This window comes from Triticum urartu, chromosome 2A (genome assembly GCF_056163025.1).
Source record: "Triticum urartu cultivar PI428250 chromosome 2A, HENAU_Tu73, whole genome shotgun sequence".
In the NCBI taxonomy this organism is placed as follows: Eukaryota; Viridiplantae; Streptophyta; class Magnoliopsida; order Poales; family Poaceae; genus Triticum; species Triticum urartu.
Genome location: NC_141874.1, coordinates 443,071,055 through 443,092,564, shown reverse-complemented (window position 1 = coordinate 443,092,564; position 21,510 = coordinate 443,071,055). Strand labels below are relative to the sequence as shown.

The following is a 21,510-nucleotide window of genomic DNA, read 5'->3' as shown; positions in this document are numbered from 1 at the left end:
TGGACCCAACCCTCTCTTTTCATAGTAGCCTTTGGTGATATAGCAATAACATAGTTTAACGTAATAGCATGAATCCCCATAGAGATATGGTTAGCATCTTGGGTTTTCTCTTTATGGACCAATTTTCGCCTCTCCCACCATAAGTACCAAGTTGTAATTGCAATCATCTCACGACATTCGGAATACCCAAGATAGTCAGCTCCCGTTCAGGCATAGAAAGTAAAAAAATCAAGAACCGCCTCACCAGCATAATCAACTTCGCAAGCTCTTTTAATGACCTGATCTAGTCTTAGCACTCTCCAAACCTCCTTTACTTTTTGACATTGAAATAACATATGCTTTGTATCTTCTGATCCAAAGGGACAAGCAGGACAATTGGGGGTAACTTTTATGTGTCTATTCGCCAAAGTAACTCTACACGGAAGAGTGCCATGCAGCGTGTACTAAATGATTTTTTACCTTCGAGGGGCAAGATAGCTTTCAAACCCCACTCCAAATAGGATTAATAGTTACATATCTCATATCATCATTTCTTCTTAGTTTTCTCCTGTGTTGGCGTACTCATTGCACAACATAGGCTGATCAAACAGAAAATGTTCCATTCTTTGAATAGTTCCAAACGACAAAGTCCAACATGTCATGTTGGGGCAATGAAATTGCAAGGACCCTATGTGCGTCAACTGCACAACATTTGTGTAACTAGATTTTCGTCCCAATTATTAGTAACAAGATCAAGATCAATTAAATCAGATACCATCAAATTACTCTCTCTAGGTGTGATTACTTAATTTGCACAATTCGGGATCAAGCATCTTCCCAAATATCAATATTGCGACCATTTCCAACACATCATATATAACCATGATTTAGACAATTAACCCCCGCCATAATACTTTGCCAAGTAAAGAGGAACCCTTCTTTAGCTTTGCATTCAATAAATTGCCATTTGAGTGGCAACAACTTTATTTAACTAAGAATCTGTTCGAGAATACAAATGATGTCCTGTAAAACTTGAAGCTATACATGACGACCAAATGGTGAAGTAGTTGTTGCCTTTGAGAGCTTAAAGACACATGGGTACCTCGACGGGCGAGCACGGCAGATGGCACACAGCGTGCCACAGGCGGCCAGGCACAACCCATTTAGTCCTCTGCCGGGCACGCAAAATTCGATCGGTTTGGCCACATCTATAGCTGCGGGGGAAGTTTCATGTGATACCGCCCCTTATATGTTACCGTGGTACCGGCTCCTGGGCCGTTGGATTGGATGAATTTCATGTCCGACGCATATGAGAAGTTGATGGACCTGCGTGCAATTTTAAAACTCTTGAATGGCTTTTGTGCAAATATTCAAGAGCTCCTAGAAGCCATTGGATCTAAGATCCAACGGTTCCTAGTAGACCGTATCATGGTATTACGTGAGCCTCGGGAGCACCCGATATTCACCCATAGCTGTGATCAAAAAAGGAATTTACTCCCTCATCAGTAACAAAAATATATGACGGAGTAGCTGTGACCTCCCGCCCGAGGCCTACCGCGTCCCATCGAACATCGAACTAAACCCTAACTGGGAACGGCACCGCCAAAGTCAGGTTCCAAGCCCAAACCCGTACCCCCAAAATGGCGCCGCCGTCGCAGGCGGCCACCGGCAAGCGGGAGAAGCAGCACAAACCCGCCAAGAGCCTCGCCGTGAAATCAACCAATCCCGTCTCCAAGAAGACGCACAAGCAGAAGAAGCCGCGCCCACCTGCTGAGCAGGACCAAACCAACGATGCCGCCGCCGCCGCAGGTGAACCCGCGGGCGGTGGCGTCCTCTTGTCGGCCGCGCTTCCGCCGGCGCGGCAGCTCGAGTTCCTCCTCCGCAGCTTCGAGCGCGCCGCCAAGATGCGCCTCTCCCCACTCGAGCTCGGCGCCTACTCCGGTATGTTCACATTCAGACGAACCACTGTGCCGGGTCCTGTCCAACTCGATTCAGCGTGTCTCTATGCTCTTCTTGCTGTAAGTGTTGGATGGATTATAAAAGATTTCCGGATCCGCTGCGCTCTGTGTAGAGGGGTGCATGGTGCAGCTCGCGGAGGGGGCGAGCCAGGACGTTGAGAGCTTCGGTGACCATGTGAAGGGGGCCTTCGGAGCGACGTGGAAGGGGGAGCTCTGTGAGGGGAAGCTCGTTGAGGGGTCGATCGATGCGGGCAGCCCGGCGCTCCTGGTTATCAGCTTGGGTGCACTGAGATCACTGGAGCTTCTGAGGTAGCTGTTGTTATGATACTTTATCTTGTGAAACTGCTGTTGTTATGAATTAAATCGCTGCGCTTGCACTGCCACTACATCGTTTTGAAAAACTATCGTGGACGAGAACTATCAGAAGTTTCTATCATGTATATCTTCAAATTATGGTTTGAAGCGGCTGTTGCCCTGTTTTCATATCATCAACATTTGGTTTCTAGGGGGTTAAAGATGTTTACTAGAGGATGCCGTTCAGTAAAGCTCTTTGCCAAACACATGAAAGTGGAGGAGCAGGTACGCTTTGTCTCACATTGAAAATTTTCTGTAGCATCATGCTATTGCAATTTTCTAGTCATGCTGTACACCCGTACCCAAAATATGGGTGCATCCATCTTCAGTGCTAGTTGCAAACGCTTAATCGCTAGGGTTGCTACCAAGATTTTTGAGTCGCCGAGTCAAGTAGAGTCATTATGACTCCGACTCAGCGATTAGTCGGGCCTAGTCGACAATTAGCTTCCCAAGTCGCTGCATTTTCCTGCCCTGCCTCGGCGACTCAAAACCATTGGTTGCTACCTTATTGCTTGTTGTATCCTGTTTGCCTGTAACGTTCACAAATAAAGCAGCTCTGTGCCTCTGTGATTCTGCTACAAATGCTCTACCTCGATTTGGTACCTTGATGTTGAAAGAAACCACAACATTATTTTATCATTATTTTTGTGATATCTGCAACCTAGCTGTCGTATTCGTGGCTCCCTCTGAACCATGGTCATTACTCTATCTGATGGGTGCTTTGCCATTGTTCTAATTCTTTTGGAGACACGACCTGTTTGGCAAAAAGTAGCTAACCCTATGGTAGCGCAAGACAGCAAAGTAGAAAGCAGAAACAACATGTCAGCAAAATGGCAGGAAATAGTCATCCTGCCCGAGCACAACCATAGTTTCACAGTATTCTAGGTAGCAGGGTGAGCAACATCCGTCTAGGGTGGTAGCCCAATTATGACGCCTTTTCTCACCTTTTCCCAGTCTTGTTTCTCCCTCTTGTTCAACCCCCTTCTCCTCTCTCCGTGTTGTGTGAGACCGTCAGCGGTGGCTCGGTTTGGAGGGGGTGAGAAAACTTGATGCTCTTAGTCACATAGGACGGGTCAAAGCATATGGGCACCTTTTTTTTATTTGATTGTTCTTTATTTGCAGAATAGCAAACAAGATTGTTGTTAATTACGGCACAGGCATTCTGATTTATTTTCCTGGCCTCATACTAGTTTTTATTCAGTTATCTCATTCTCTGTGCTAATTTTCACATGTAGGTCACGCTACTTAAAGATCGAGTTAATATAGCCTGTGGTACACCCAGCAGGTATGCGATCTTGAATGCTCAGGCTTTTGTCTGGCTTATGTCTTTATGTTTAATCAGCACACAATGAGAGCTTAGTATTTGGTGGATTCAAGACCAATTGGGTTCACAACTTTTAACTTGTGGGATTTAAGATTTATTTTAGCTTTTAATAGTTGGAAGTGCTGTGATTCATCTTGTTCACATATAAAACGATACGTCCTTGTCGATTTGCTAGATTCAAGGTTTTATATTTGTCTTCCTCAGAACAGAGCATTTATTGTTTATTGTTGCAGCATATATTGTTTACTCCCCCCCCCCCCCCCCCCTATTTTTGCGGAACTAATAGTTTCATGAAACACCATAATATTTTAAGGAACAGTGTCTAACTTGCAAATTTCGGTACGGCACGTTTGATTTATAGCTTGGCAAAACTAAGCTAAGGCAAGTGCAGCTTGCTACAAAAGTGTGGGTAAGAAAAACTGGACACAAGCGTGGCAAGATTTAGCAAAAGTTAAGTGTGACACATGACCGTAGAATATTAAAGTGCAGCAATGCTTATAATTCATATTAGACACATACCTAAAAAACTATGGTTCGCCTAAGGTTAGGTATAGCAAACTGTGGCTGGGAACTGCATGTGCCCTTGGTTACGTAATTTTGTGGATCTTGAGCATATGCTGGTATTATGACGCCTTATAATTCATATTAGCACTAGTTATTGTCTGCGTCCCAACAGAAACAATAAAAAGTTGGCTGACAAAGCTACTACCCATGTTCTTTTCTATTGTTGTTTTAGACATTAGAGTTTGTTGTCGAAGGGGAATTACTGCTTTACTACGATCTCATTGAAGAAACAAAGTCATGGAGAACTGATAGCGGCTTCTGCTTGGTCATTGATGCCATCTCATGTTGCATACTTTATTCGCCGTGGGCATTGGGCTTGGGCATTACAGTGTTGAGATTAAACTTCTTGATTATTAGTTGCTCCAACTTTGGTGTAAAATCTTGTCTGTTTCCATGCGAAGCATGGATATCTTCTATTTATCAAGTTTGATAAGTAGGTCATATCTAAGAACACTTGTTTTTCTTCTCATGTACTCCCTCCGTCCCATAATATAAGAGCGTTTTTTGACACTACACTAATGTCAAAAATGCTCTTATATTATGGGACGGAGGGAATATTATGTTACTAAGCATGTTATAGGATTACGGCTGTTAATGTTAGAAGTTGACTGAACTCTTACCGTAAATACTAAATAGTCTAGTGGAGGAAAAGATTGCGTGCTGTTGAACAGTAATACATGTACATTGTCATTCTTTTGTCAAGGTAGCAACATAAATTTTGTGTGCTGTATAGAGCAGTTTTGCATTTTTCTTTCATTTAATCTTTTCCCTTATGCTTATTCATTTCTTGATCAGAATCAAGAAACTAATTGACATGGAAGCTTTATCGCTGTCACGCTTGAAATTAGTGGTACTCGACATGCAGAGGGACCCGAAGTCGTTTAATTTGTTTACGCTACCGCAAGTCAGGTACCACATACGTCAACAACTTCGGACATTCAGAAATGCTATATGCAACCAGTGCCATTTCCATCTTATTGTATTTTCATATTACTTTTGATGCAGCAACGAGTTTTGGGACCTGTACAAGGGATATCTAGATGAGAAGGTTAGAGGAGGCGACACAAGAATATGCTTTTATGGTGCTGTTTCTGAGAAAGATGCCAAGAAAGTCCTAACGCCTGCTGAGTAAATGTCTATACCGTGAAGTAGTGTCCCAAGTACACTTACCAATCGTAGTTTGCAGCAAGATATTACTCCCTCCGATCCAAAATAAGTGTGGTTGTTTCAGTTCAAAGGGAGTAGGAATTTTGGTCGGGTGAGAAAATTAGGAGTTTTGGTTGCGATTTTCCAATGTACCTTGCCACTCCTTGTTGAATGAGCAAGTCTGCAAGACATACAATGTTTCCATGAGACTGAAGCTGCGGTGTTGGAATTCAAATCAACTAATGAAAACTCATGAACTCAAGCTAGGATATTTATGAACTCCTGTGTAGTGGTGTACATCTGCTATGCTAGTGTTAAACAACAAACTAATTTGGACTTGACGCCTTTTACTACTCGTATAATATAGTTTTGTTTTCCGAGGGAAGGTCATTGTGACTGGTTTTATTGATTTGAAAACATGGCTACAGCATTCACAATTACACTCATGATAAAGCCATCCAGTTACAAGGTATGCGAGAAGAATGTGTTGCTGCATTCGCCCGTCTTGGACAATGTGTGAATTCAACCTTCCTACCGTTGTAAAACGCTCTGCACTAGTCTGTTGCTGATTTCTGACGAGTTGGATTCCGCCTGAACAAAACTATAGCAGATCAAATTAGCCAAATCAAGCCCATTCTTCCTTCATAGTAACACCAGGGACAATGAAGACCTCATTCGTGTCTGGGATGATAGCACGTGCTGCCCCTAAGAAGGATGGGAATGGCGTGGTATGTGTTGGCCCGCGTGCTTTATTCGGGGACATGGAGCCGACCCGATAGACCGGGTGACTCGCCTCATGTCCCTCTGGGTAACATGTTTTGACACACTTCAATACTAAATTTGCACAAAATAGAGAGTGGTAAGAGCATAGTCAAGTGCCTCAAATGCCCGGACGGATGGCCCAGTCATTGACTGGTCACAAAAATCTAACTCAGACTGACTTCTTAAACGGGCCTCAAACATTCGGGTTGACCGGCATCCCTCGTATCCAGCCCAAATATGGGGCGTTTGGGCGCGTCCGTCACGTCGGACCTGACAGCCCTACCCCACCACAGTTTGCATCAATTCCATCAAACCTTCCTCCTCCCGCCGCCCTCCTACCTTTCCCGTGCCCGAGCTTTCGCTGTCCGCCACCCTTGCTCCCATCCTTACTACCGGTCCCGATCCGCCGCCCTAGATGTCGTCCAGCCCGTCCTCGACCGCCACGACGGAGACTGCGTCCACCTCGCCCGTCGGCGTCCCTTCCTCTGCTCCGTCGTGCAAGGCGAAGAACATTGCCCGTAAGATGCGGTGATGCCGGCAACGAGAGAGCGAAGTGGTGGCGGCGTAGGGAGGTGCGGACATGGACGAGCAGCCCGGATGTAGGCGGAGCATGCGGCAAGGATGCAAAAGGAGCAGGCAACCCAGATGCAGGCAAAACAAGATGCAAGCATGGCTTTGGAGCAGGCAGCATGGATGGCATCCGGCCAATGATCCGGCAAGCGAGTCATCTGTCACACTCGGACATGGATTTCATTTTGGCATGTCCAGTTTATTGAATTATAATTTGCTTTGCTTTGTTTCGAACTATTGAATTTGGACAATTTGTATCGCATGGTCCACGCGCATGGATTGCATGGTTTTGATGATCCGCATTTGAGGTATGTGGGTGTGCAGCGCAAGATACGAGGGGCCGGTGGGAGCTCTCTGCAGTACTTTGATTCAAATTATCATCATTCATTACTTAGATAATCTCCCTGATAGCATTAATAATGATGAGCTAGACTGAAACCCTTATATGCCTCCATTTGTTCCTTGCCATACCAATATAGTGCAAGGAGTCCTATTAGTGAACCACCAGTTTGAAGTGTTCACCGACAACATAGTCATGGTAAGATTTTAGAGAAACCGTAACTCTCTAACCCTCTCGTTGCAGATATATGAGAATACATGTTCACCATGCTCAGTGCACCATCTCTCACTTGAAAGGAGTACTTATTACTTCGAAAGGTAAATAAAAATAACGTAACGATTGTTTCAATTTTGCTGCACACCTCCTTATATTTTTTTGCAAAAATACAGTATCTAATTAACATGAGGAGGGAGGACAAATTTTTTTCGCCAAATCGTGTACCTCCAGAAGGGAAGATGGGGTGCAGTACGACCGGGTTCGTACCAGCTCCAGCAGCGAGAAGAAAACAGTTCCAGACGAGAAGATAGGGTTCAGTACTTACGAAATCTAGGAATACCATGTTTCTGAAAACGGGTGCACTGCCAATTTGGAACCTTTTTTTTTTGGTGTATCACAAACTAACAAAATGCAAAATTTACCCATACATGCTCTCCTCAGTGAGCAAAATACTGACGTAAACAAATTTCTCGAACAACCCATGTGTTGAACTTTGATTGGCGAAGGAAGGTTTTGTGCTCTAGGAAACACCTTACCAGCAGGATGGCTGTTGCACGCCAAAGGGGTAAAACTCTGTGATTGCGATGAGCTAAACAGAACCTAGATGAACTAACTACCTATCAAAATTATTGTTGTCTAAGTAGTTCATCAAACTTCAACATCCAGCTCAGACACCTACAATGAAGTGATGAAAAACTAAAGTATGTCAGTACGAGAACATAATGCCAACAGATCAAAGTTCTGTTTAGAAAGTAAAACTAATTACGTATCAAAGCAATTCGCCAACAGATTTCTGAGAATATAACTACAGAACTAATTTCTGGTGTGCATTTAAGAAGGTTTTGCATAAATGCCACCAGCGATTCTCACAGGCTTCTGAGAATTCTAAATGTACATCAGTTCTGTCAGTATTAACAGCCTTTTCCTGATTCCACATGAAGTAATGGATACGGAAGGTGTGCAATTGCATCTTGATCCGAAGTATGTAATGTATTTAATCCTCAAAATCACTCCCTCCGTCTCATAATATAAGATGTTATTACGACCGATAGTGGCCGCTATCGGTTAGCAGCCACTATCGGTTGTAATAACATCTTATATTATGGGACAGAGGGAGTAACATGCAAGGTAAATCAAGAAAATGGTTTACTTCTATGTGGCTTTCAGGTTTTATTCACATGTTGATGCAAAGTGCAATAAAATTCTTCTCCTCAGCTTTTCAGGGTCTCACTACAGAAATACCACAAACAAACGGGCAACAAAGATGCAACTTTCAGTTAATATATAAACATATGAACAGCATCCTGAACAAAGATTTAAATATATCCGATGAAGACTCGCCATTTTATGTAAGCAAGCAGTTGCTATAAAAACATACAAATAAAGTAATGTAATACATATATTAAGTTTGTTTGTTTATGGAAATGGTAGAGTCCTGCTATCTTTTCCAAGGAACGTTACATCTTTGATTGAATGATACCATTTTAGAACTATTCAGTGAAGAGGACTGGTGGTGGAAGCTGGTAAAAAAGATAAACATCAGGTTGGTTAAATTTTGTCAGTTCAAGGTAGTACGACCTTGATGGCTGTATCCATATCCAATACATAATACCCAGCACAAACACTCATATACGTGAGTATGGGGTGAATAAACAATTAAAACAAATATCATTGCCCGTGGGAAATTTGTGTACACATTGTAGACACATCCAGGTACAGCCCGGCCCAACATGAGGTGCGGGATGTAACCTAATTGAGGCCACTCAGACACTCAAGCGTGCTCCTCCATGTTGCAAAGCTAAAGAAGTACAAACAGCAAAGCCAAAACATGTGTTCTTCACATCTACCACTGGGAATGATTGTGCAAGTGCTGCTTCATCAAGCTTGAACACCGGAGGGCGCCTAATTATTTTTATGACATATTAAGTATCATCCATTACCGAAAATAATTTTTAAAATGTATCTCATGCATCTCTATCATGATGCATAGGCTGTACCTGGCTACATCTTGGCAGATGCAGAACCCTACTTCAGTACTACCTACATCACTTTCTTATGTGTAAGTACTTGATATGTATGGAAAATCCATTTTAACACTACCTAACAGTAGAGCAAAACCCGGTCCAGAAAAAATAGGACAACTACTGGGTGTGGCGCTTAAGATTGGCCTTCGCTTACAGAACTCATTGTAGAAAAACTAGGCCCACAAAAAATAACATGAACCAATAATTATGCATGAGTAGCATCTGCATGAGATGCAATGCAAGCAAATAGGTGAAGAAAATTTATTCGAGCCATGCCCTTTCCAGGCAAAGGTTGTCAACTGAAATTCCTGCCAGTTCAAAACTAAAAGGGTACCCTAACTAAAAGGATAGAATTCCATAGCGAAGTTATTACGAATGCATGCTTCGAAACTAACAGGAAGTCCTTTTAAAAGATCGGTTGTGAACGGGAAACATATGCACCCTACATGATGTTCCGATATTTTTGATTAGTTAAAATTAGATGGAAATTTGATTGGTGAGACAAATGTAATTTATAAGCAAGAAAATGCACTAACAATTAACAATTTCCCATATTCAGGAACTGTAACGGACTGTCACTACAATCGCAGCAGAAATAGTAAAGCATTTTCTGCATAAGGATACAGAAAAAGGATACAGCTGACGGTATTAACCCAGATGCCTGTATTACACAGTATACTGCAAGATCATGTCAAACAGCTGTGTAAAATTAAGTGCCAAACAATAAAAAGAACAAAAAATATTGCAAATGAGTAAGCATACCTGAGATCACCAGGAAAATGTACTCTATTCCTCAGTAATTCAGATCACGCATCATGGTATGCTTCACGAAGATCCTCATCAGAATATCTGCTTTTGGGATCATATCTATCACTGAACTGGTCTTCGTTCCCAGGTATTGATCCATGTCTGTTCTGAGTAGTTCTGGTTCTATCATTGCTTTTATCTCCTGGCATGCCGCCGTATTCTCTTTCTGAGGATTTTGGTGTTCGTGTGGACCATGCTGAACGATCACTTGATTCAGAATGGTAATCGATGTTCTTTTTATACTTATTACCATATTTCCTATGATCATTGGTGTTTCTTTTATGTGTGTAATCATGCCGGTCAGAATAGCCTCGATTCATTGCATTTCCTGATTCTCTGATCCCTCCTTTCTCATGCTCAGATACATTTTGGTGATGATGTGCACTATTTTCATATCTTATGTTCATATATGAATCCTTTGTGTCATGGCTCCTTGATGCAGTATGCGGTGAGTTCTCACGACTAGGTAATCGAGAACCCAAAATAGCCTTATCACAAGAGCTTCCTTGGTAAGCGCCTCCACTAGAATTGGTCTCAAGTATATTTTGTGCAATGTCACCAGGAGGTTCCCGCAGACCTGCTTGTTTTATTTCCGCCATGTGCTCATCAATTATGTCTCTTAATATCTTCAAGATATAGAAAAGAAATTGAAATGCGTCAAACATGAGACCCATATCTTGGTCCAGACAAGTTTCAGAAATTAACTTAGCAAGAGGGTATGCAGCATGCACAAAGGTTTCATCAACATGTAAGATTGATTAAGCTTAAAAAATGAAACTAACTTAAAACAAACAATTTAGACCTAATCAGATACAAATAGGACATTATACTGGGATGACATTCCCTGTCAGGCATATCCAAACAGTAAATAATGTTGCACACAACAAAATTTCAATGTTAAATCTACTCCATGTTAGTCCCGTGCATCGATAGATACAAAATTTCGCGATGCATAGCTTCGTAAAACACTTTATTTCTGAGCTGGATATTATCAATGCGTTGCCCCGCGCATCGACGAACAATTCACCTATACGCTTGGCTGGTCAGCCGAGCTGGAGCTTGGAGGCCACCCCCGATGGGGCAGATGAAAATCAATGTGGACTGTGGGCTTTCCGACACTAATGGGGTAGGAGCAGCGGCAGCAGTATGTAGAGATCATAACGGATTGTATCTGAGTTCTTCGGCATTGGTGGTTCCCGGAATTACTGATCCGGCTGTCTTGGGAGGCCATAGCCTGTCGCAAGGCACTTGCACTAGCAGAAGATCTATCTCTTCAGAGCTTCATGGTGGCGTGTGATTGCAAGCCAGTAGTTGATGACATACATGATGGAAAGGGAGGAGCTCATTTGACAGTGATTAGAGAAATATTGCTTCGTAGATCGAATTTTAGTAGCTGTAGTTTTATTTATGAAAAGTAGAGCATCGAATGTTTTTTTTTTGACAGAAAGACTGTAAGGGAACCCCCTACAGTATAATTGGTGCAACAAACCCAAATTGCAAGTACCATGCCTTGAACCTGGGTGGGTGGGAAGGCATCAACCCCTTCCCACCACTAGGTTATGCCTTAGTCTGCGTAGAGCATCGAATGTTGATGCACACAGCCTTGCCAAACACTCTTTGTTGCTTGATCAGGGTCGCCACTTGTGGCTTTTCTCCCCGCATGACCCAGCTTGTATCCCTCTTAATGTCCGAGTTAATCAATAAAGTGTTGGCACCCCTAAATTATTTTTGTTGTTGCTTGACGTTATAAAAAGAAAAGCAACAGGGGGAGAGGTGGTCTACTGTGATACAAGGTGGGATTGGTTTTTTCTGATTTATTTTTTAAGCAAACAAAGTATATATAAGCTAGTTAATTTATTTTTTGAAAAGTTATGTAAAAGTTCTATTTTTCTATTGTGTATCGTTCTTTCTTTTATTTAGACTTTGTCATGTTACATGAGAACAGATGAACAGGAGACAAGTCTAACCATGACAGCGAAGACCTCCAATGGCTCTGACCTCTGAGTATGTCTTTCATTCAGAAGAAAGGTCAAATAGAATTTACATTTTGGGGATGGTTTGGGAGAAGTATTTCTCTGATTAATAACATATATATGAGTAATTTTCCACCTCAAAAAATTAACATGCATACAATCTACTCAAAGATTTAATATTTTCCATGTGGGCTCAGCACTATGCCCTGCAAGTTTAAGTCTTAGGAAGTCTGATTTGAGTACAATGGTTTTTTTTTTTTGTTCCGTAGAAGGTTTCCCTACTGTGTTCAGGTCCGAGTCAGTTTAAAGAGTCTTTAGTTTCTAGGTGATGTAAACCGCAGGCTATATTATATCCCAGACTAGTATTGAGAAAAACAAGCAGTAAACATATAAACAGAAAAGGGAGGGTCCTCCTCCACAGCCTTATCTCCCCTTGACATCACGGTGTCACACACTCCCCTTCAGCCAACCAAGATACGCCTCAAGTGGAGGCGGACAGAGGGGTTCAGCTGCAGCAGAACCAGGACGAGGCTACGCGTGAAGAAGACCAGGACCCACCATCAGAAGAGGAGAACTAGTCGCTAGCGTGTGCGTATGACAATGGGGCCCCAAGCCAACTGGCTGGTCTATTTAATGTAACAGGGTTGCTGTACATTGTTCACGTATGAAGAAAAGTCTGAAACGCTCTCACCAACTCCTTCTCATACCTCTCGATCCCCTCCTGTTCCACCACTGCGCAACATCCCTCTGATCGGCCGTAAAATCCACCGTGAAGGGTGCCTGGTTGCTCCGGCGACTAGACGCAAAATCCCAAGCAGGGTAGGCTCGATTCGAGGCGCCTGCAACAACGCCGCAAGCCATGCCCTCTAAAAGGACAGACCCAGTGCATAGAAGCTCCCACACAAGGTGGGGTCTGGGGAGGGATTATAGGAACCTAGTCTTACCCCTGCAAAGTGCAATGCAGAGAGGCTGGTTCGAACCCAGGACCTCTTAGCACAAGCGAAGACGAAATTCATGTTGCAGGCCATGGAAGGGGCCCAAAAAACTCTAGAGCTGCTCCAAAAAATTTCGTCCCTCTCCACCTAAGTCCAGCAACTAGGCACTCAATTGGCGGGTTTCGGCAAGGGCCTCGACACAGTCAAGCACCGGCAGGCGACCTAGGAGGTGGTGACTTGCACTGCAGCGTCGACAGCGATCGGGACCGCTGTCCTCACCTACCATGGGCCGCCTCTCCTCAACCTACCCCAACGTCCGCCCACCGTGCCCGAGCGTCGCATCGAGCACCAGGAGCAGCCCCGGGGACACAACGACCGCCACCACTCCCCTTCCATAGTTGTCGCGCGACCACTTCCTCCACAAGCCACCGAAGCACGATTTCCCATGCTTTGTGGGCGACGCGCCACTTGTTCAACCTCTGTCGCACCTACTTCGACCTCTACCAAACGCCACTGAAGCAGTGGGTGGCCACCAACGTTTTGTGCATGGAAGGCCATGCTATGCTGTGGTGCCAAGCGAACAAGCGTCCCCACCAACTTGGTGACTTGCCACGTTCATCGCGGCGATGCACGCGGAGTTCGGCCAGGACGAGTTCGACGGCCTCCTCCACCGTCTGCACCACCTCAAGCAGACGGGCACCATCACTAACTACCGCACGGCCTTTGAATCGTTTATGTGCCGTCGTGGAGTTCATCATGCTGGATCCAACCTTGAATCAAAAATTCTTGTCTCTCAGTTCGTCAATGGTTTGTGTGGCGAGGCGCAAATGGGTGTTCATCAGCATGCACCAACAAGTGAGTCGAGAGCGGCGTCTGTGCCACGCATCACGCATCACGCATCCAAGAGGAGGAAGCGGAACACAATCATCCACGGGGTCGCCCTCTAGTGTTCGCGCGTGCTCCGCCTCCACCATCGATGCCAGCGGTCGCAGTTGGGCCGGTGCAGCCACGCATTTATGGCGCCAAACAAGGCCTGGTGACTTTGGCCGCGAGCGGCAACTTTGGGAGTTTCGGCGCACCAATGACATGTGTTTCAAGTGCGGCGACAAGTACAGTAAGTACAACCACGTCGGCCAGCTCCTAACCATCGAGGTTGGCGACCATGGGAAGCTCCTGTTCGACGACGCAATCCATGCCCTCGAGTCTTTGTACACGTTGTCGTGGGCACTCACAGGCACGATGCAGTATGGGCTCTGGTGGGTAACCAGGTCATGCTACTTCTCTCATCCACTTCGGCAACAACACCCACACGTTCGTCAACGTCACCTTCGCCGAGCGCGGGGGGTGTACCGTGCAAGACGCCATCCTGGTGACCTTTGACACGAACGGCGACACACTGCAGTCCACACGTTCACCACCGACATGCGTCTTCCTGAGCTGGGCGTCTACTATGCAGTTCTCGACGTGTAATAGCTAGCCCAATTCAGCCCGATGAACCGTCATCGAAGCCTCAAGACCATGGAGTTCCGCCATGACAACATCAAACTACAAGGTGTGCCAACTCCTAGCGCCCGCCCTCACAGAGATTCACGTCGAGCAGCTCTGCAAATGGCTGCAAGGCTGCAAGGAAACGAGGTGTGGGCGCTTGCGATCGTCGACTCGACTCACCTTGCCGACCAAGACGCACCACTACCACCACCTTTGCAAGCTCTTGTGGACGACTACGGTGATGTCTTCCAATAGCCCAAGACGCTGCCGCCACATCGCGTGTTCGATCACGCAATCCTGCTTGAGTCGGGGCTTCGCCACCCAACACTCCCATACCGCTATTCACCACTCACGAAGGACGAGATCAAGCGTTGGCCCTTCGCTGCTCCGGTGCTCCTCGTCAAGAAGGACGATACCTGGCGGTTCTGCGTCGACTACCGCCGCCTCAACACATTACCGTGAAGAACAAGTTTTTGATGCCGATCGTCAACGAGCTCCTTAACGAATTGGCCAGTGAGCGCTATTTCTCCAAGGTCGACCTTCGTGCCGAGTATCATCAGATACGCACGTGCCCAAGCGACGAGGCCGAGCCGGCATTCAAGACTGACCATGGTCACTTCCAATTTCGGGTGATGTCGTTCGACCTCACGAATGCGCCAGCAACCTTCCAGTGCCTCATGAACTCTGTCTTCGCTCTCGTGACGCACAAATTTGCCATCGTCTTCCTGGATGATATCCTGACGTACAACGCCTCTTTCAACTAGCACTTGGTTGATCGACACTGCCCCAACATCAGCTCTACGCCAAGTGCTCCAAATGCTCGTTCACTTGGCTCTCCATCCACTACCTCGGCCACGTCATCTCGACTGCTGGTGTCGCCACTGAACTGGATAAATCAGCCATCCATCGCTAGCCCCAACCATCCTTTCCGACGGAGCCGCGGGCCTTTCTCGACTTTACCGATTATGATCGCAAATTCGTGCACAATTACAGTGTGATCACCAAGTCCCTGGAATTGCTCCTCGGCAAAAATGATTTCAGTGGTCAAAAGCCACAACGACAACTTTCCAGCAACTGAAGCAGGCAATGACTACTACCCCGGTGTTGGACCTGCCAGATTTTTCGCTGCCATTCACCGTGGAGACAAACGCCTGGGACACTCGAATCAATGTTGTCTTGATGCAACAAGGCCATCGGCCACGCGCTCGATGTGAACAGCCGCAAGCTCTCAGTCAACGAGAAAGAATTTTTGGCGGTGATGATGGCAGTGGATCATTGTCGCCGTACCTTCAACGCGTCCAATTCACCATGTTGACCAACAACAAGTCTATGCACACTCGGCGAGCAATAGCTGGGGTTCGATCTTGAGCGCAAAGCCATAGCCAAACTAGGCGGCCTGCAGTTCAGCTTCAAGTACCGGCACGGGGCGGAGAAGCGGAGAACACGGCGGTAGATTCTCTATTGCATGTGGGCCATCTACTCATCATAACAACAACCTCATCTTGCCAACCCTCGTGGATCCAGGAGGTACACAACTCTTATGCAAGTGACATGAAAGCCTCTGAGCGCTGGCAGTTCGCAACCAAGATGACTAGGGCCATGAAGTGGATCGCGGCGTGATAAGTACCGCAACAGGCTGTCAATTGGTGACAATGTTGCGCTGCAGACAAAGCTCATCACCAAGCTGCACGCCTCCACCATTGGTGGCCATTCTGGCATTCGCGCCACTCACCTGCACCTCAAGAATCTGTTCTTCTGGCTGGCATGAAGGTCCATGTCGAGGAATTTGTCGAACAATGCGTCGTTTGCCAACAGACGAAGCACGAGCATGCTCACCCGACGGGCACACTACAACTGCCGCCGATTCCGGCACGCATATGGGGCGAAGTTACCTTGGACTTCATTGAAGGATTGTCGCGCTCGGCGGCACCGGCATCATCCTGGTGGTCGTCCACCCGTTGTCCAAGTACACGCCCACTTCATCCTGCTGCATCATCCCTTCACTGCTCCACAAGTCACGTACGCCTCCTTGGACAACTTCATCAAGCTCCACGACGTCCCAGACTCCATTGTCTCGAACAAGATCTTCACCAGTTCCTTCTGGCAAGAGTTGTTCGCGCCTGTGGGCACAAAGCTGCTCTACACCACGGCTTATCATCCACAGGGCAACCAGAGCGAGCACGTCAACCACTGCGTCGAATACTACCTGAGTTGCGCCGTCAACGACACCCTCGCCGCTTGAGTTTTGGTACAACTCCGGCCACCATAGTACGACCGGTTGTACGCCATTCACTCTGACAAGACGATGAGCTTACAAGGTCTCACGAGGAAGCACCGACATTCACCGACATGCTCAAGACCCATCTCCACGCTCAACACTGCATGAAGCATCAGGCGAACCGCAACCGCACGGAGAGCGAGTTCGCCGTCGGGGACCAAGTTCTATTGAAGCTGCAGCCCTACGTTCTATTGTCTGTCATCAGCAGGCCATTCCTGAATCTCGCCTATAAGTTTTTCGATCCATACAAGATCCTCCATCACGTCGGTTCTCTCGCCTACAAGCTCGACTTACAACCGGACAGCAAGATCCATCTGGTTTTCCATGTTTCGCAGCTCCAACCCTTTAAGGTGGATCACACTTCGGTATTCAGCAAACTACCTGCACCTCCCGACCTCACAACCGGTGACCTGCAGCCACAAGCAATTCTCGAGCGTCGTCTCGTCAAGAAAGGTAACGCGGCTATTCCACGGGTGCTCGTTCATTGGGCCACTCTGTCGTAGCGAGCTCGACCTGGGAAGACTATCACGTGCTCCAGCAACGTTCCCCGGGAATGACCTCGACAGCGGAGATCCATCCCAAGGAAGGGCAAATGTCATGCACTCCCCTTCAGCCAACCAAGATACGCCTGAAGTGGAGGCGGACAGAGGGGTTCAGCTGCAGCAGAACCAGGATGAGGCTAGGCGTGGTGAAAAAGAAGAGTGGGACCCGCCAGCAGAAGAGGAGAACTAGTGGTCGCTAGCGTGTGCTTGACAGCGGGGCCCCAAGCCAACTGGATGGTCTATTTACTGTGACAGGGTTGCTGTACAAGTGTTCACGTATGAAGAAAAGTCTGAAACACTCTCACCTCTCTCTCTCTCTCTGCACTCACCTACTCCTTCTCCTACCTCTTGATCACCCTCTTCTCACCTACCAATCCATTCCCTCATGTTCGATCCATAGCAGGGTCGTACACACACCACCCAAATGCAACCTTCCCGTCCCCGACCTCCCACCAGCCACCACTATCAACTATCCCCTCAAGAACTTATGCCATGAAAACTTTTAGGATGACTTAAGAGAAATGAAATTACTTGCAAATTTGAAATTTAAAATGTACCTCTGTTGGATTTCGCTTCATTTTCTTCCCACGGTAAGACATTCTTCTTCTCTTGTAATCCCGTTCTTCAGCTAGCAGCTCCTCCCTTGTCTTGGACCAACCAGATTCCTTTTCAAGTGACGAAGAGAAGTAAATAATTAAACTCTAGTAAATTCGATAATAGTGATAATTTATGAAATTTGATCATTTATCACCACTCATTCATAATTTTTATGTAAAATATCTTTATATCCCTGTGTAAATAAAATTTAAGGCCCATTGAGAACGCAGGAATTCAAAAACGTAGGATGACTGCAGCAATTGAGATGCCATGTAACATCAATTCCTACACTAACCCAAAGCATAGGAATACTTTAAAACTGTCATTTGGATACCACAAAGGAAAAATGCAGAAAATCTGGACACGAGGAGAAGAAAACATGAGGCAAGACCTCGTGTTTGTTTTTCTCCAAACTTAATATAAATTGCCCAATTTCATAGGGATTTCATAGGAATCTTTGTGAGCCATTCCTTTATTCCAAACAGCACCATAGGAAGTTTTCCTATAGGAATTAAATCTCCAAAATTCATACCATTTTCCTTTGTTCCAATCATATTATGTTTTTCGATGACTCGGCAAAACCTTGATTTAATAAATATTAGTAAGCAAAGAGAATAAGCATGGAAAAATAGTACTCCCTCCGATCCATGGGAATACATAGAGATCAAGGTTCAGAAAAGAAAAAGAAAAATCCTAGCACTGCTACGGCATGAACCAGCATAAATTGAAAATTCCGCATACATTATGTTCACAAAAATTTTGTCAATAGTAGGTTAGTGTAAATCAAGAGAACACTGGAACATGTAGAAATATCAGCATGGTATCTGGATTCTAGAGAAGTACTTCTGACGAAGTGCATGACTTTACCTGGTTATCCATTTGACGTGGTAGAATTCCATCATAATCCAGAACAGCTCTGTAGTTTGGTCGCTTTGAACGCTCATCACAGCCTTGCTTCAGTATTTGTGAATATTCAAGTAACCTGTCGAGAATCAAATGTATTGGTCATGGTTGAAATTTCTTACCAAACCAAACTAAACTAATTAACTAATCACAATCTGAGGGAATGCATTCCAATGATGATTACTCATCATCATCACAAATTACAATCTATGTGCAACACACTCCTTGAGCAAGATCTGCATGAGCAGTGTCAGAGTTTGTTTTTGACTGAACTGGAGAAATATTCGCTTGATCTGCGATGTTGGATTAAGTAAGTAACAGTAAGCAAGAAAGCATACAGCTGATATTTGGATGGGCGTGGTGCTTGCAGAGCCCTAATCTTCTTATCCAGGGACAACCTCTCATGTAAGGCTGCAATGGCAGCAACAACCTGGGAGACAAAAATAGGGCATGTCCCAGTATCTCTCAACTCACATCCTTTTTCACTAGCGCCTCCAGCAACACCATCTCCAACACCGACAGCCAAACAAGACCCCAACCTAAGAATTGCCTCCTTCACCGCCGTAATCGCGAAGAACCAGCCATTGCCCTTCCCATACAAAACCTCGAGCTGCCTCGCCAACCATGAGACACCATCAACCAGCCTGGGGCACTCGAACCGCACAGCCCTCGGATCAAGACGAAACTCCTCGCTCTCCCCCTTGGGCAGGCGTTCCAGCGAGCACCCTGCCTCCGCCGCCGCCGCCTTCAGACACAGCCTGACCAGCACAAACACATGGTCTCGACTGGCCGCGTCAATCACGATACCATATCTCGGTGAGCTCGCGAGCAACCAGCGCCGCAGCTCGACTTCCCACTGCAGGGCACCTAGCCGCAGTGCCTCCACCACGCGGGCCACAGCGTAGGAGTACGCCCCGGGGGGATGGTGGCTGCCCCAGGAGTCCACCTCCCGACGCAGGAGGCAGAGCTCAGACGGGAGGATGCGGGGAGGAGAGGAGAGGGTTGGGGCGGCAGTGGAGGAGGCGAAGTCTGCACACTCGGCGGCGAGGAAGGCGGGGAGGGAGGACGAGGCGGGCGGTTGGTTGGTGGTGCGGACGACGGCTGGGCAGTCGTGGTAGGGGGCGGGCGCAGCCGGGAGGGGGAGGGGGATTTCGGAGGTCGGTGAAGAGGGGAAAGATGGGAGCGGGGTGGTGGGCGCAGGTGCGGGGAGTGTGGAGGAGGTGGCGATGGTCGCCCTGGTGGTGGTGGAGCAGGGGAGGAGTGGGGAAGGGAGGGAGGATAGAGCGGAAGAGGCGGCGGAGAGGAGGGACCGCAGGTGGGCGAGAACGGACGGCACCGCGGGTGGTGGAGGCGGCGTCTCCATGGGAGGCGAATGAGGAACCTGGTTCGGTCGGCGGAGGAAGAGATCCACTATATTCTCGCCGGCCTGTAAAATTCCGGCGGTTTTACAGCTTCCTAAATCAAGTGCAGATATGCGCGTTTGTTTTCTCCAGCACACAGGACATGAGGGACGCTAAATCCTATTTGGCGCCTTATGCGCCCGCTACAGTACAGCTCGCAATCGGGCGCATACCCCCACCTCTCCGCTGGGCCGGCCCATCTAGATTTTTTCCTCTGTTTTTCAAATCGCGAAAAAAATCTGGTACTGCTTTGATTCGAAACCGAGACCACCTGCTTAACAATAAGCTGCATAACCACCCAGCCACCCCCAACTGGACGTGCTACTTTCATGTTTCTACGCCTTTTACTTTGTTCTTTTTTTCTTCTGTTTTCCTTTTTCTGGTTTTCTCTTTCTTTTTTCTTTTTTGTTTTTCTTCTCCCTGGGTTTGATGAACTTTTTTTGAAATTCGTGAACATTTTCTTAACATCGATCAACTTTTTTCAAATGCGTTGAACTTTTTTCAAATTTGATGAATCTTTTTCAAATTTGATGAACTTTTTTCCGAATTGGATGAACTATTTTTCAAAATCGATGAACTTTTTTCAAATTAGATGAACTTTTTCAAAAATCGATAAACTTTTTCAAAATTGATGAACTTTTTTTAAAACTGATGAACTTTTTTCAAAATTAGGTGAACTTTTTCAAAATTCGATGAACTTTTTCTAAATTTCGTGAACTTTTTCCAAATTTTGTTGAACTTTTTTTCCTAAATTCATGAACCTTTTATCAAAATTGGTGAACTTTTTTGTAATTCGTGAACTTTTTTAAAGTTTGATGAACTTTTTTAAAAAAAAATTGAAAAAAGAATCTTGAAAGTCGATGGTCAATGGCTCACCGGTCTACCATGAAACGATCTAGCGCTTTTTCATTTTTTTTTCTTTCGAGTAAACGAAACGATCGAGCGGGATAGCTGGGGAAGCAGGCGTCGTACGAGCTCGTCGGCTCGTTCATGGGCCGACCCACTTAGCCAGGCGCGTGGGCGCTGGTTTCGTCTTGCGGCGCATAAGGCGCTGGCGAGGAGCACTCATGAGGGCCGGCTAGTCTCGCGCGGGATGTAAACGGGCCGCCTGCTTTTACTCGGGCCGCCTGCTTTTACTGTTCGGCCTCCATGACACGAATCTTAAAGCACTCCTGGGCCTGGTTCCATGAGAACCCTCGAATCGGCAGTTTTTCCAAGATCAGACCCGAGCGGTGCACGTGGGCGGCCACGCTCGAGAAGCCACGTTGCTTCGTGAAGCGCCGGGAGTTATTAGCCTCACCGCTCCCTCTCCCACTCTCCCCCACTCTCCCAACTCTTACCGGCGGCGGC

General features: G+C 46.2%; 2 protein-coding genes across 3 annotated transcripts; one reads left to right on the top strand and one right to left on the bottom strand.

Annotated features, from left to right (window-relative positions):
• Window positions 1-1,513: 1,513 nt before the first annotated feature.
• Window positions 1,514-5,604, top strand: LOC125538137 (U3 containing 90S pre-ribosomal complex subunit). Its single transcript, XM_048701438.2, has 6 exons — window positions 1,514-1,920; window positions 2,051-2,246; window positions 2,444-2,516; window positions 3,527-3,576; window positions 4,975-5,088; window positions 5,185-5,604. Exons 1-6 carry the CDS (start codon window positions 1,620-1,622, stop codon window positions 5,309-5,311), a joined length of 861 nt encoding a protein of 286 aa, XP_048557395.1. The 5' UTR covers window positions 1,514-1,619; the 3' UTR covers window positions 5,312-5,604.
• Window positions 5,605-6,873: 1,269 nt separating this feature from the next.
• LOC125538136 (U11/U12 small nuclear ribonucleoprotein) lies at window positions 6,874-20,229 on the bottom strand. 2 transcript variants are annotated; one of them, XM_048701435.2, is made up of 5 exons: window positions 19,099-20,229; window positions 18,725-18,839; window positions 17,818-17,925; window positions 10,000-10,670; window positions 6,874-9,915 (listed from the first exon to the last, which is right to left on the bottom strand). In XM_048701435.2, exons 1-4 carry the CDS (start codon window positions 20,121-20,123, stop codon window positions 10,044-10,046), a joined length of 1,875 nt encoding a protein of 624 aa, XP_048557392.2. In that variant the 5' UTR covers window positions 20,124-20,229; the 3' UTR covers window positions 6,874-9,915; window positions 10,000-10,043. The 2 variants fall into 2 exon arrangements, with proteins under 2 accessions (XP_048557392.2, XP_048557393.2); XM_048701436.2 differs by having other exon boundaries at window positions 6,891-7,888; window positions 19,099-20,228.
• Between the last annotated feature and the right edge of the window lie 1,281 nt (window positions 20,230-21,510).

Excerpts from the sequence above, each read along its gene's own strand:
- LOC125538137 (XM_048701438.2), top strand. The coding sequence starts at position 1,620 with ATGGCGCCGCCGTCGCAGGCGGCCACCGGCAAGCGGGAGAAGCAGCAC. Across the intron at positions 3,577-4,974 it reads GCCTGTGGTACACCCAGCAG|AATCAAGAAACTAATTGACA; the intron begins GTATGCGATCTT and ends TTTCTTGATCAG. Across the intron at positions 5,089-5,184 it reads TTTACGCTACCGCAAGTCAG|CAACGAGTTTTGGGACCTGT; the intron begins GTACCACATACG and ends CTTTTGATGCAG.
- LOC125538136 (XM_048701435.2), bottom strand. The coding sequence starts at position 20,123 with ATGGAGACGCCGCCTCCACCACCCGCGGTGCCGTCCGTTCTCGCCCAC. Across the intron at positions 18,840-19,098 it reads CGCCCATCCAAATATCAGCT|GTTACTTGAATATTCACAAA; the intron begins GTATGCTTTCTT and ends GATTCTCGACAG. Across the intron at positions 17,926-18,724 it reads CACGTCAAATGGATAACCAG|GAATCTGGTTGGTCCAAGAC; the intron begins GTAAAGTCATGC and ends TCACTTGAAAAG.